Below are 15,585 nucleotides of genomic sequence, written 5' to 3' on the forward strand. Positions count from 1 at the left end.
GGGGGAATGACCTCATCAGTGATCACCCAGACCAAATGCTTCATCAGCGATAAAAACAAATGGAAGTCCTTCCACCTTCTCTTCCGCAGGTGGCAATCCCAAGCCACCACTCTGGAAATGTGTGTAGAACTCCGTCTAGGCAAAGACTCCACCATCCGACATCCGGCCATTCTTCCCCACGTCCACATAGAGAAACTCGTATGTTGCCGACACCACCGCCATCATCACAATACTATGGAACCCCTTATAGTTAAAATAGTATGACCCCGAGTGGGGTGGTGGGACGATGTGGACGTGCTTCCCATCGATTGCCCCTCTGCAGTTGGGAAAGTCCCAACGATGAGCAAATTGAGAAGCCACAGTCTGCCATTCCTGTGGCGTTGAAGGAAACTGTGGAATCAAAAAAGAAACAAAAATATTAGTACTTTTGCACATAACATTGCAAGCAGATTAGACACAAACATTCTTGACCAACATCAGTATAACATTTATTTTAAGGAGTATTTAAAGACAAAAATATAAGGTGCACTTATCAGATTCCTCACCCCCTCTGATGGCCCATTGGAAACATTTTAGGGGGGGAGGGTTATAAATGAGTTTTGGACCCCCAAAAAAAGCCTCTGGCACTCTGCCTGAATTTAAGGACAATAACATTTGGACACATTTTAGGGTAAAGCACTACAATGGAGCTGACAAAATACATTGTTAAGTGACTAGGCTAGGTGTATATGGGCCCAGGATAGCATGCTGGGGAGGTTAGTGAAGGCAAATATGCATGTAGGCCAAAAAAGGAACATTAAAACCTTACAGCATGCATGGGCACAAAGGGGACATTTCACAGCATATTACAATCATGGTAATTAGGAAATGATGAAAGAAATACAATACATTAGCAAACATTAAATACATAGAATGTGATGTTAAAGGAGAAAACTTACCCTAATATAGTCCTTCTGCAGGACCTGTATGATGGCAGAACATGTCTCTGGAATAATGATCCCCAGAGCCTGGGGGAAGATGCCTGTAGAGAACTTAAGGTCCTGTAGACTTCTCCCCGTCGCCAAGTACCGAAACATGGTCACTAGCCTCTGCTCTGGAGTGATGGCTTGCCGCATGTAGGTGTCCTGCTTCGCAATATAAAGGGACAGCAAAGCCAGCAGACGGTGAAAAACAGGGTCCGTCATCCTGAAATCATCAGGGTTATTCTCCTGGATCTTACGCAGCAAAGGCATATGAGAGAATTGATCATGCTGGAGCAACCAATTCTTTGGTCCATGAACTCCTCCCCACCCTGTTCATGGACTGGGCTTGGGTCAAAGCAAGAACCCCAACACCAAGCCCCCGCATAGCACGAACTCTATGACAAGCACCTACCCACAACATGGCTTCAAAACGGTCGGCTGGTCAGAACAGAACGCACTGAAAAACAGAAAGGCCTGTGAAGAGCGAGCTGAAAATCAGAAACGAGCAGACAAGAACGCACTGAAAAACAGATAAGAACTGACTACATGCACTGAAAACTAGATACAAACCCACAAGCACAAACTGAAGAGCAGTAACGGACTGAAAAGCATGAGGCTGAAAAGCGCGAATCGTCTCTCACCAAACTTCTACTAACACGAGATAAACACGAGATTAGCAGAAAGAGCCCAAAAGTCACCGCGTTCTTGACGGTCGGAATTTGGTGTGACCGTGTGTATGCAAGACAACCTTGAGCGGAATTCCGTCGCAAAAACCATCCAAGATTTTTCCGATGGAAATTCCGCTCGTGTGTACGCAGCATTAGAATTGGTAAGTTGCAATATAAATGATACTTTTGCTTTTAATACTGCTTTAAAGTGCTTTTACTATTTGTTCACAATATGTAAACATTTAAGTGTGCACAGGTTCACTTTAAGTATTTCTTTTTATCATTCATTCAAATATAGTGTATAGTTGACAACTATTTGCAATACAAATAAGGTGCAAACTAACCAGTTAAACACAATGGGGGTGAGATATTACATTTAAGACACAGACTGGAGGGGCGTGACAGAAATCTGCCCATGTTATTGCCAAAAAACAATAAAGATTTTATTTCAAATATATATTTGTATGACAAGTTAAAACAGATTATTGATTTTAATTATATATTTTTACTCTGTATTCCAAAGGCTGTTTTTATTTAGTTTGAACATGCAACCAGTAGCAGAGATCTAGAAGCTCCTCCTGCTTATGTTTCCCTGCAGACAGGCTGGGAAAGATCTGGGTCATATGACAGCTGTATATCGATTATGAAAAAGCCACTTAGATTTTTTTTTTTTTATTAAAATAATTACAGTGCCATCATTCACATATAGAAACAGAAGGGGACAATGTAAATTAAACAGTGTGTGTTTAGTATTACTTTAACTTTTCTACAACAGCCACTGATATACCCTATTTCGAAGAAATAATTTTTTGTGTTTTGATAAACGATCAAATTGGGTTTTTTTTAATGTAATGAACAGCAGACTTACCCACAAGTCATGTTCTGCATAATCAAAGAGTAGCCAAACTTTTCTGTCACTGTGAGACAGGAATACTTTCTGTAATGCAATCACATTTGGGTGCTTCAATTCACGTAACAGCTAAAAGAAAGAGAATGCATTGTTATTGGAAAACGGTGTATACTTGCATTTTGTGATATCTAAAAAAAAAGACAAACAAGTGTTTAAAAAGAATGATGCTTTGTATCTTACAGCAACTTATTACAGGAAGTCCCAGAGTTGCGAACACAATAGGGCCTCTAGGTTTGTTCGTAAGTCAAAGTTGTTCGTAAGTCACAACACTGCATTTGTAAGTGTAACTTCCGGTCGGAACACTGCATTCGTAAGTGTAACGTCTGCCTGTGCATGGATGTGGGATGTTTTGGGCGCTTGTTATGTTATCTGGGGCTCTTCTGGCCATGCAGTACATGTAGTACTGGTATGGGATGTGTCCGGAGGTATCCAGGACCAGCGTGGAGCACGAGTGGCCGGCATTTGAGGCCGTTCGTAAGTAGGAATGGTCCGTAACTTGGGTGTTCGTAACTCGGGGACTGCCTGTATACAGTTGTCTAACATATACAGTAACTCCACTTTTATTAAGGCTAGTTCCATAAACTGCAATAACTTTACCATGGAGCTTTACATGCTGATGCATTCAATTCACTTGTGTGCTTAGTATGAATGTCAATCTGCTATAATCACATGATCCAACCAACCAGTGTTATTATCAAAAAGCGGAGCTAAACCCTACTATCATTTTCAGCCAAGGAAGCTGTCATCTTAGCCTCTGTTTGATCCTCAACTGCCATGATGCTGCACGTGATCAGTCATTGACACCAGCCATTTGATGGTTTGACAATTTGGTTAAGAGTACAACCAATATGACAATTACATTCCCCGCACATGCCAGGAATGTAACTGCTTTTTTAAACTGTTAGGGCTCATTTACACTTGCTTTGGTTTCAACACACATTAAAGTGCCTACCGCTTCAACATGCTTTTAGGGCTAGTTTAAACTTGCTTCAAAACATGGTTTCGGATACGCTTTGTTAAAGCTCTCTGAACACCAGTCAAATCCCCTGTCACCAAATAAAATGGTTAGCTTACAGTCCTGTTTACACCTTGCTTTTACTTGGTGCTTTGATGAGGCTTCGATGGGGCTTCGATAAGGCTTTGTGGGGCTTTGATGGGGCTTCAAATGAGCTTTGCCGTAGACTTCTATGGAGGCTTTGAAGACGCTTTGAAGCACCAGTAGAGCTACATGGGGTATTTTTTTTGAAGCGAAGCCGAAGCAAAGCAAAGCAAAAGCAAGGTGTAAACAGGACTGTAAGCTAACCATTTTATTTAGTGACAGGAGCTTTGACTAGAGTTTAGAGAGCTTTAACAAAGCGTGTCTGAAGCCTTGTTTTAAAGCAAGTGTAAACTAGCCGTTAATGTGTGTTGAAGTCGAAGCAAGTGTAAATGAGCCCTAATGATGTGTTTTTGATGCTTCAGTGGTGCTTCAATGGAGCTTCGGTGGTGCTTCGATTAAGCTTTTGTGATGCTTCGGTGGAGCATCGTGGATGTTTCTGTAATGCTTTTTTGAAGCGTGAAAGATGCCCCGCATGTGTGCGTCATACCTGCAATTTCTCCAAAACAAAGCGAATCTAAAGCTGAATTAAAGCCTCCCAAAAGCTGCAGGTGCTTCAAGTGAGCTTCAAGGAAGCTTTGTCACAGAGTTCTATGGAGGCTTTGAAGACGCTTTGAAGCACCACTAAAGTGGCATGGGGTATAACTTCTGAAGTGAGGCCGTAGCAAAGCAAAGCAAATGCAAGGTGTAAACAGGACTGTAAGCTAACCATTTTATTTTGTGACAGGAGCTTTGACTGGCGTTCAGAGAGCTTTAACAAAGCCTGTCCAAAGTCATGTTTTGAAGCAAGTGTAAACTAGCCCTTAAACTAATGGTTTTAGTTGTGCTTTAGGGGAAAAATTGTCTAGGAAAAGCAATTAGTCAATTACATGATAAGTAACTCACATTTCTGCTTTCTTTTGTTCTTAAGCTTATGTTCCAGAATTGAAGGTTAAAAATCGAGAAGGGGCCAGAGTTTGAAACTCTGTTTTGTACTTCTTTTAAATGGCAGAATAAACCCAGAGGTCTGGGACTTCTCAGATCTAGACTGGCAAGAAAAGCAACAGACATAACCCCACTCCGTGGGGGGGCTGCTGCTCTATTTTATAGAGAGCTGCTAGGATAGCTTGGTGAACCTGTTGATCGATGAAAGCAGATGTCAGTCCTTGATTTTGAGGTTGGCACCCGGGGAGATTGAAAAGATCCCGTTCTTTGAGTAGAGATAGAAGTTGTAGAAGGGGATTTAATCTTTTTCTTCTGGGGTAGAATTACCTTACCCCCAGTAAGCTACCGTACCATACGCTTCAGGGGAGGGAAAATCCCCTGCTGCCTCTGGTACAAAATAAATGTTCTTAATAGTTTCCCTCACAACATCTTCAAGTAAAGGAGGTTTTGATTCTAATTCCTGAACAGGGGGAAGGAGACACAGCGTTTTTGGGCTCTGAAAACCGAAGGTTCTAGAGGTCCAAAATGTTTTTCAAAGAATTCACACACAGTGGCAGAGAAATCTCCTTTTGTCAGACAGGGCACATGATATGTAAACAAAACCAACTGCTCCTGTGCTCGAAAGATTGCTATTGGGTAAACTGTAAAAGGAAGGAAGGAAATCTTCACAACTCACGCCACTGCATCGGCTATGCTGCCACTTTCAATGGGTTAGGGGGAACCCAGGAAAAAAATCTAAAAGGAAACAAGGACAGAGGGCACACCAGCCTTGCGCATTACCTGTGCAACACTGAAATTTATTAAAAATAAGATAATGTACTCACAAACAAGTGATAAAATCAGGCAGATAATACAAAGTCCATTATTGACCTCATCCAGCAGGATCTGCTGGCCAGTATACTTAGGTGGGATGAAAAATGTCCAGGGTAAACTGACACGTTTTAAGGTGTCAGTTTACCCTGTTTTCCTCAGAGCTGGATCTGGACTGTAGGTAGATGGTTTTTAAAATGGCTGTGGTCAAGTAGATGAGTTCATGTGATCCAAGCCCCTCCCTCAAAAGGGCAATGACAGAGAAATCTCCTTTTGTCAGACAGGGCACATGATGTGTGCCTGAGATGGAACCAGATGAGGGGAGTAGTGTCAGAATAGGACATTGCTCTAACACAGGGAAACAGCTATCACCCTGAGCAGTGTTGTGTGCTTCCTGTAGGCCATGTGAAGACCACATGCTTATAGGCCCCTCTTGTCCCAGCTACTTTGTACTTGTGATCTGCCACTGCTAGTTAGGGGATCCCCATGAAAAAGGGGTCCTGCGTGACTCAGAAATGTTGCACTGTCTTTATTGTGATGTGATGCTTAACTGCTTGCTGCCTGCCCACCATCAAATGACAGCGGGGCGGTGCAGCTCTTGTTCTGGGACACCGTCACATGACGGCGTTCCAGAACGGGCACGCAGTGTGGCGATCGCGGCTGCGCAGTTTTGCTAGGACACAGCGCGACCCCGATCTCTGTAAAGAGCCGTGTCTGCGGCTCTTTAACCATGTGATCGGCTGTGTCCAATCACAGCCGGTCACATGTAAACAAGGAAGTGGCGGTAATCGTCTCTCCTCGCCTCACACTGACAGAGTGTGAGGAGAGGAGAGCCGATCAGCGGCATCTCCTCACAGGGGGACATGTAGGAATGTAATCAGGGCACTGATCATCAGTGCCCTGATTACAATAGTGCAATACACTGTCACCAATCAGTGCCCAACATTGCCCACCAATGCCAGCTATCAGTGCCCACCAGTGGCAGCAATTAGTGCCCACCACTGCCAACAAGTGCCACTAATCAGTGTCCATTAGCGAAGTGCTGGCAATCAGTGCCACCTATCAGTGCTGCCCATCAATGCCCATCACTGCTGTCAATCAATGCCCATCAGTGTCGCCCATCAGTGCCGCCCATCAATGCCCATCAGTACCGCCTATCCGCGCCCACCAGTGCCGCCTATCAGTGTTCACCAGTGTCACATATCAGTGCCACCTATCAGTGCCCATAAGTGCGGCATATTAGTGCCTCCTCATCAGTGCCACCTAATCAGTGGCCATAAGTGCCGCCTCATCAGTGCCCATAAGTGCCACCTCATCAATGCCCACCAGTTCAGCCCATATCAGTGCCCATCATTGCCGCCTCATCAGCGCACATCTGTGAAGGCGAAAGATTACTTGGTTACAAAATTTACTGACAGAAAAAAAAGTAAAAAACATTTTTATCTCAAAATGTTTGGTCTGTTTTTTTTTGTAAAAAATAAAAAATCCAGCAGTGATTAAATACCACCAAAAGAAAGCTCTATTTGTGTGAAGAAAATGATAAAAAATTTGTTTGGGTACAGTGTAGCATGACCGCGCAAATGTCAAAAAAGTGCAACAGCGCTGAAAGCTGAAAAATGGCTTGGGCAGGAAGGGGGTGTAAGTGCCCGGTAGGCAAGTGGTTAAATAAAAAACATTTGGACTCAACTTGATGATCCATGGTGTGCTGGCATTGTGGCCCTCTGATCCGGTCTCCAGTTGGTGATTGCTACAGCACCTAAAACTCTAGAGCTTTCTCCAGGAATGTGTGCAATGGGAATATGGGCTATTATCTACAGTGGTAAAACTCACGATCCAGAAGTACGGAATGGATGAGGTTTTGCATGTCCAGAGAAGGAGCTGCTATAACCCAGACCCTATTCAAGTTCCTGTGGCTGTGTCGCTGCAGGAAATGGGCACAGGAGTGTAGCAATGTACTGCATACAGTGCCTTGAAAAAGTATTACTTTTGTCATGTTACAACCAAAAACGTAAATGTATTTTATTGGGATTCTATGTAATAGACCAACACAAAGTGGCACATAATTGTGAAGTGGAAGGAATATGATCAATGGTTTTCAAAATATTTTACAAATAAATATCTGAAAAGTGTGGCGTGCATTTGTATTCAGCCCCCTTTACTCTGATACCCCTAACTAAAATCTAGTGGAATCAATTGCCATCAGAAGTCATCGAATTAATAAATAGAGTCCACCTGTGTGTAATTTCACCTCAATATAAATACAGCTGTTCTGTGAAGCCCTCAGACGTTTGTTAGAGAACCTTAGTGAACAAATAGCATCATGAAGGCCAAGGAATACACCAGACAGGTCAGGATAACGTTGTAAAGAAGTTTAAAGCAGGGTTAGGCTATAAAAAATATCCCAAGCTTTGAACATCTCACGGAGCACTGTTCAATCTATCATCCGAAAATGGAAAGAATATGGCACAACTGTAAACCTACCATGACATTGGCATCCACCTAAACTGACAGGCCGTGTAAGGGGAGCATTCATCAGAGAAGCAGCCAACAGGCCAATGGTAACTCTGGAGGAGCTGCAAAGATCCAAAGCTCAGGTAGAAGAATCTGTCCACAGGACAACTATTAGTCATGCACTCCACAAATCTGGCCTTTATGGAAGAGTGGCAAGAAGAAAGCCATTGTTAAAAGAAAGCCATAAGAAACCCTTTTGCAGTTTGTGAGAAGTCATGTGGGGGACACAGCAAACATGTGGAAGAAGGTGCTCTGGTCAGATGAGACGGTCAGATGATGTGGTGGAAAACTAACACTGCACATCACCCTGAACACATCATCCCCACAGTGAAACATGGTGGTGCCAGCATCATGTTGTGGGGATGCTTTTCTTCAGCAGGGACAGGGAAGCTGGTCAGATATGATGGGAAGATGAATGGAGCCAAATACAGGGCAATCAAATAAGAAAACCTGTTAGAGTCTGCAAAAAACTTGAGACTGGAGCGGAGGTTCACCTTCCAGCAGGACAATGACCCTAAACATACGGCCAGAGCTACAGTACAATGGAATGGTTTAGATTAAAGCATATTTATGTGTTTTTATAGAATGGCCCAGTCAAAGTCCAGACCTAAATCCAATTGAAAATCTCTGCCAAGACAATCTGCCAGAGCTTGAGCTATTTTGCAAAGAAGAATGGGCAAAAATTTTACTTTCTAGATGTGCAAAGCTGATAAAGACATCCCCAAAAAGACTTGCAGCTGTAACTGCAGTGAAACTTAGTTCTACAAAGTATTGACTCAGGGAGGCTGAATACAAATGCACGCCACACTTTTTACATATCTATTTGTAAAGAAATTTGAAAACCATTTATCATTTTCCTTCCATTTCACAATTATATGCCACTTTGTGTTGGTCTATTACATAAAATCCCAATAAAATACATTTACGTTTTGGTTGTAACATGACAAAATGTGGAAAATTTCAAGGGGTATGAATACTTTTTTAAGGCACTGTATGTAATTGACAGAACAGGAGGGTGGAATCACATCAGCTGGGAGGTGTGGCTCAGTTACCTCATCCTTCTAACACTAGGTCCAGATAGGAGGGAAAACCTTCTTGAGAAAAGCTAAGACAAAATGGCAGGCGCTGCCACAATAACATAAATAACAAATCCTCTGTACACTAAACCGCATACTTTCTATGACCTGCGGATGGTGTTTTAAAGCCAGGAACTGGAGTCGATCTACAGGGAAACCCTGTCGTAGCTTGTCCATGGTGGGTCATAATGAAGTCCAGGCTTCATCATACCCCTGAAAGTGTCTTCAGGGTCTCAGAACTGCAAAATAAGACCACAGCCCTGGACCAGTATAGCACCCTGCAGCTAACTTCACATGTTGCACTTAGTGCCAAGGTGAGCACCTGAAGCAAACTATACAGACAGGCTCCACACAGTGGGATTTGGGTACAGTCCCTGAGGTACACACTATAGGTAACTGATCCAGAACCTGCTAAGTATCACAAGTCAATAAGCAGTCAGATGTTGATAGATGATATAGATACAAAAAATGTAAACGGTTTAGAGAGAAAATACTTCTCCAGAGAGGAACAGGCCAATCCCGGGAGAACACTAGCAAAAAGAAAAAAAAAAAAAAAAAAACAGTCTCATGGGGTGGTTATGTTCTTTGGGCGCCCTTAGCAAACGTTTTTGCCAGGTAGATGAGTCTGGCAGCAGTATTCATGATAGACTGAAGAGGGGATAGCCTATGGAGAGGTAGGCCTATGAGGAGGGAGTTGCAATAGTGAAGGCTAGAGATAACAAGGGAGTGAATGAGTAGCTTGGTGGTTTTTTATTAGTTAAAAAGGGGCACATTTTAGAGATGTTATGGAGGTGAAGTCTACAAGCTTTTGACAGAGACTGGATTTGGGGCTGAAAGGACAGGTCAGAGTCTAGGATTACACCTAGTACATTGGCGTAAGGAGAGGGATTGATGGTTGCATTATTGATTTTGATGGAAGTCATGGAGAGGGGCACAGGCAGGGAGAAATATTTTCAGCTCAGTTTTAGAGAGATTTAGTTTAAGGAAGAGGTGCGACATCCATGCTGATATGTCAGTTAGTAATGCAAGAGGAGACTGAAGGAATGAGGTGAGGAGTAGAGCGATAGATTTGGGTGTCATCAGCGTAGAGATGGTATTTGAAGCCGTGAGAAGTTATCAAGTGACCAAGGAAGGAGGTGTAGCTAGAGAAGAGAAGGGGGTCCAATAACAGAGCCCTGGGGTACCCCTACAGAAAGAGGAAATGGAGAGGAGGAGACAGAGTTGTAGGTAACACTGAAGGAGCGCTGTGATAGGTAGGAGGAGAACCAAGATAGAGCAAGATCTTGGAGGCCAAGGGAACAGAGTTTATTGAGGAGGAGCGGATGGTCAACAGTATCAAAGGCCACAGAGAGGTCAAGTAGTAGGAGTATGGAGTAGTGGTCATTAGTTTTTGCAGTTTCTGTGGAGTGCTGCGAGCGAAAGCCAGGGGTCAATATGGTTATTTTAAATGAGGTAGAAGCTAAGACGGTTGTAGACCAAGCATTCTAAAAGTTTAGAGGTGAAGGGAAGCAATGTGATGGGTCTTAAAGTGGATGTAAAAACTCACATATACCCAGTAAAGTGAACACCCTCAGATGATACACAGAGATGAAACAAATCTTCCTACATACGTTTTTATTGTATGTCTGCAGTCTTCAGCTTTCCACACTGTTTAGAAAGTGAACATCGTGTTAGTAATTTTTCTTCCTGTTCCACCACTGGTTGTGGAGTCTTGGATTGCACTATCAATTAACACTATTCCTTTAGGACCCAGTGCTTTTCCTTCTCCTCTCCCTCCTGGGATTACTCTCATACATAGGTTACACTTCTGAGAGATCATGAGGTAATTACCCTTCTTTATGCCTCAGAAGAAGCACCATGCTGTTAAGCAACCATGCTGATTGCCCTATGAATTTACATGACTCCTTTAGGACCCAGTGTTTTTCCTTCTCCCCTCCCACTCCTGAGAAATAATGAGATAATTAGCCCTCTTTGTGCCTCAGAAGAGGGTGGAGTTTTGTATTGGTTTCTCTATAAATGTTTTTATTATTTCATTGTAAACTTGCTATGACTAAGGCTCATGCCGGAACGCATCAACTGTTTTAATGCTTTTATGTACCCAATACATTTTTGCATCAAGGACTTTGGAGTCACTGGCTCTTCTCTCTTATATACAGGAATGAAGAAACATGCAGAGCTGTACTGTGCATAAACCAGCTCTCTGCTAATCTACTGTAGCTCTATGCACCAACCCTGACACAAATTTCCAGCCGCTTTTATCTCCTGTGTCTGGGAACTTGTCAGACGTTATCATGCTGATAACAGAGGAATGGAGAAGCAGAAAGACAATGGACTTAGTGCTTTGGAGATAGATAAGTAAACACTACAGATATATGTAGATTTCATGAATGGAATTTACATCCACTTACATCCACAGTTGTTCAGGTTGGTGGGGTATAGGAGTGATCTGTGAATGCTTTAGAGGGGAGGGGAAGGTGCCACTAGAGAGGGAGAGATTAAAGATGTGAGTGAGTGAGCATAGGACAGAACAAAAGGGTGCCTGTAGTAGTTGCTAGGGAACGAGATCCAGGGGACAATTGGTTAGGTGGGCATCAGAGAAAAGTTTTGTAACCTCTTCAGTAGTAGCCAAAAGAGGAGAGTGTTGACTGTGCTGTTAGGCAAGGTATGTTGAGAGGGGAAGAGGGTCACGATGTCCTCACGTATTGCATCAATCTTGCCTTTGAAGTGATTAGCAATCTTTTGGGCAGTGAGTGAGTTAGTGGGTAGAGGGGGCTGGGGAAAAAGCAGAGAGTTGAAGGTAGATAAGAGCTGACGGGGACTAGATTACCAGGTATTAATAAGGAGAGACAAAGTAGGTTTGTTTAGCAGCATCAAGGCAGGAATTGAATTTTAGAAGGGCATATTTATATAGGGTGATGTCCTGCAGGGATTTGGTTTTATGCCAGAGCGGTTTAAGAGTATGGTAATGTCTCTTGAGATTTCTAGTGTTGTCATTTTGCCAAAATTGTAACAGTCGGGGCCTGATTCTGTGGGTAACTAGAGGAGCAAGTGCATCCAGTGAGGATGAGAGTGAACTGTTGTAGACAGATGTGGCCAGGTCAGGACAGGACAGGGGAGAGATTTTGTCATAAAGGTGGTCAGTAACAGAATAGAAAAGAGAAGGGTTAAAGTGGCAAAGGTTTCTGCAAGTAATCTTTCGCTGCTTGGAGGGATAGGTGTTGGAGACAAGTATAATGTGAAACTGATGAGGTTGTGATAAGAGAAAGGAAAGGGGGTGTTTATGAGGTTGCCAGGAGTGCAGAGATGGGAGAATACAAGGTCGAGGGTATTACCATTGTGAGTGAGTGGAAGTGTGTGTCCACTGTGTTAGGTCAAAAGATGAGGTTAAGTTGAGAAGGTGAGCTGTAGCTGGGCTGTTAACATTACCAGGGATGTTGAAGTCACCAAGAATGATAGTGGGTATTTCAGAGGAGAGGAAGTAGGGTAGCCAAGCAGTGAAGTCATCAAATAAGCATGATACTGGTCTAGGAGGCCAATTAATTGTGCAATCCTCAGAGAAATGGGAGAAAACAGACAAATACAGTGCGTCTCGAAATAAGAGAGGGATAAAGAGGGAGTGGTAGGAAGGACTTGGAAGGTGCTTTGCAGGGATAGAAGGAATCCAACTCCATCTCCTTTCCGTCCATTGGGTCTGGGGGAGTAAGTCCAGTGGAGGCCACCATGGGAGAGGGCAGCAGGACAAACTAAGTCAAAATATTGAAGCCAGGTTTCAGTTATGGCGAGTATGGTAAAGCAATGAGAGATAAAAAAGGTTTGTACACTTTAAATTATGCCTCTATTGCGAAACAGTGAAAATTAAGGGTACACATAACTGTAAATAAGGCAATAATGCTAAAAATCTGGAGGTTGGTTTCACATTTATGCATTGTGCTAATGCCTAATCGGCAGTGCAGTGTGTGTGCTTCTTTAGTGTGCACTGCAATAAAATGATGTAGGTATATATTTTATTGCAGTAGACTACAACACACTGCAAGGAGCTGCCAAACAATATATGTTATTTAAAAAAGGTTTTTAAAAAAATCAAGCACTGCTATACAGTGCAACAACGCAGCGCATGTGCACAGCACACACCAGACTGGCCATGCTATGTGTACCATAATGTAGCGCAGTGTACTTGTGTAGTGAGTATTTATGTTTTTGTTTTAGTTTTTTGTGCTTTTTTAATTTTTTTTTAATTTTTACTCTACTGTCACCAGGGAGCTTTGGGAAAATATCAGGGGTCTAAACATATCCATGGTGTTTCACTTTTTATTTGGAGAAAGAGATTGAGGACACAGAATGCTAAAGCTGGCCCTAGACCAGTGATGGCGAACCTATGGCACGCATGCCACAGCTGGCACGCAGAGTCCTCTCTGTGGGCACATCAGCTATACCGGGAAGCTACCGCTGCCGTCACTGCCAGCGCTCTCTAATCCTCCCTCCCCCTGCCTGGCGAAACTGCGGGAGTGAGAAGTGCAGTGGCGCTGTGACAAGGGGAGAAGCGAGCGCAGGCTGTCAGTATATTTCCTCCGCTCGCCCACTTCTTCTGTCAAGCAGGGCTGGACAGGGACAGAGTGGCGCTTGCAGAGATCGTTGCCCACTCTGATTCCTCCTGCCCCCAATTGGCTACAGCAACGGACCAATGAGGAGCCAGGACAAGTGTACCATGGGACATGTAGTCCCGCAACTATGGGTCCATTTTAATGTCCAGCCCAGCATCACCACCCAGAGAGAGAGAGGAGCCATTGCTGCCACAGGCAACCGAGCGTGAGAGGAAACTGTTTGGAGGAAGCATTGTTGCTGTGTCACTGGGATTGTTGGGAGGCCCTTGCGGCCATTATCTGTGGCTGTCACTAATTGCTGTGTTGGCACTTTAGAAAAAATTTGTTGGTTTTGTGTCGCAGTTTGGGCTCAAAAAGGTTCACCATCGCTGCCCTAGACGAATCAAAAATCGCCCGTCTCGGCAGAGTCAAAATACAATGTCCCGGCAGGGGGGGGATTCTAACTAACATATTCCTCCATCCACACAAATAAGGTGGATGGAGGAATCTGTTAGTTCTAAAGAAATAAACTACCTATCTATGGTCAGCTTCAAAGTGTTTGTTACAGCAACAGTTCATATTCCTGATAAGTACCATGTACTTGAACTACTTGTACTATGAAAAAAGTATCCTGTTCTCCTTGTATTGCTTCCTTTGTGTAAAATCCCTGGTGGTCCTGCCAATCCCTCTGCTTTCCTATTAAAAACCGACTACACTACACACCATGGTCAGTTCTCTAGCTGTGCAGGGAACTGACTGTGCTCTCCTCCAATGATTAATGACACCCCCCTTCCCCCGTCCCCCCAGCAAAGCCTTTCACTGGGAAGACCAGTGCGGTGCTGCTTCTCCTCCCCCAGCTCTTATGCAGCTTAGGACAGAGGGAATGTGATCACTTAAAAAAAGGGGAAAAAAGTATTTATAATGTTTTTTATATTTATAGACACGTTTTGCCTTTCCTTTCTATTTTAAACAGAGTGGGTTGATTTACAAGGTGAGGGTTTACAATCACTTTTAAAAAGAGCTGCAGGCTCCATCAGAAAAAATTAAAAATCAGCTAAAAATTCTGGCTTTTAATATTAGGACACTGACCTGTCCACGAATCCAGCAGTGTCTTTACCAGAGGCAATCTTTTAATTGGCTCTTGGGTGCTGCCGCTGCTATTTTAGGTTAGGCCCCTTTCACACGGGCGGATCCACTCAGCAGAGTCTGCCAGCTCAGCGGGAGATCGCTCCGTTGATCTCCGCTGAGCCGGCGGATGACAGGTTCGTCTCTGCTCACTGAGCAGGGAGGGACCTGTCAGAGCCCCGCTGATTTCTATGGGGAGATCGGACCAAAACGGACAGCATGTACATTTTCATCGGATGGCTGAATGTATCGCCATATGTCTGTTTTTAGCGGATCGGATGGCAGACAGGTGTCAGCGGACACATCTGCGCTGACATCTGCCTGCCCATAGGAGTCAATAGGTGGCCCGTTCGGATCCGCCTGAAAAATGGACAGGCCAAGCGGGCTTATCGTGTGAAAGGGGCCTAAGGGAAACCAGCAGTGAAGCCTTTTCAACTTCACATCCGATTCCCTACTGCGCATGGGCAGAGCGCATTGCGCTTTGTGAATGGCCTGGCAGTGGGGTAAGGAGGAGGGGGCCAAACTTCCGGATTACTTTGCTGTGGCAAAGTCACCCGGAAGTGGGGGAGGGTACCTGTCAAAACTATAGGGACTCGTGCACACTGAGCTTGAAAAACTGCTTTTACAGTTTTTATTGGGCTTAGATATGCTTTCGGTTCTGCCCTCCTTATTTCCTAGGGATGCTAAAGGATAGTTTCAGTTAGTACACATTTTGAGTTACCATAGTAACACTTAACTGAAAGTAATTTTTCATATGCTTTCTGGCACTTGTATGCTTGCTGCTCCACATTTTAGGTATGTTAGTCCATTATGTAAAGATTTGTAGCTTCTCCCTTAAACTGCATAGGTATCATCAATTAGCCACATGCACAGATTGCTTTAAGTTAGTCTTAAAGTGGTTGTAAAGCCTTAAGGTTTTTCAC

General features: G+C 43.7%; 1 protein-coding gene across 5 annotated transcripts in view; it reads right to left on the minus strand.

Moving 5' to 3' along the window:
- CDK19 (cyclin dependent kinase 19) overlaps positions 1-15,585 on the minus strand; it is a 260,760-nt gene that overhangs the window by 144,080 nt on the left and 101,095 nt on the right. For all 5 annotated transcript variants that reach the window (XM_073627084.1, XM_073627083.1, XM_073627082.1 and 2 more), the window contains exon 3: positions 2,499-2,609. In XM_073627084.1, coding sequence (XP_073483185.1) covers positions 2,499-2,609 — 111 coding nt within the window. The remainder of the gene's footprint in view (positions 1-2,498; positions 2,610-15,585) is intronic.

Source organism: Aquarana catesbeiana, linkage group LG04 (assembly GCF_042186555.1).
Source record: "Aquarana catesbeiana isolate 2022-GZ linkage group LG04, ASM4218655v1, whole genome shotgun sequence".
NCBI classification, from domain to species: Eukaryota; Metazoa; Chordata; class Amphibia; order Anura; family Ranidae; genus Aquarana; species Aquarana catesbeiana.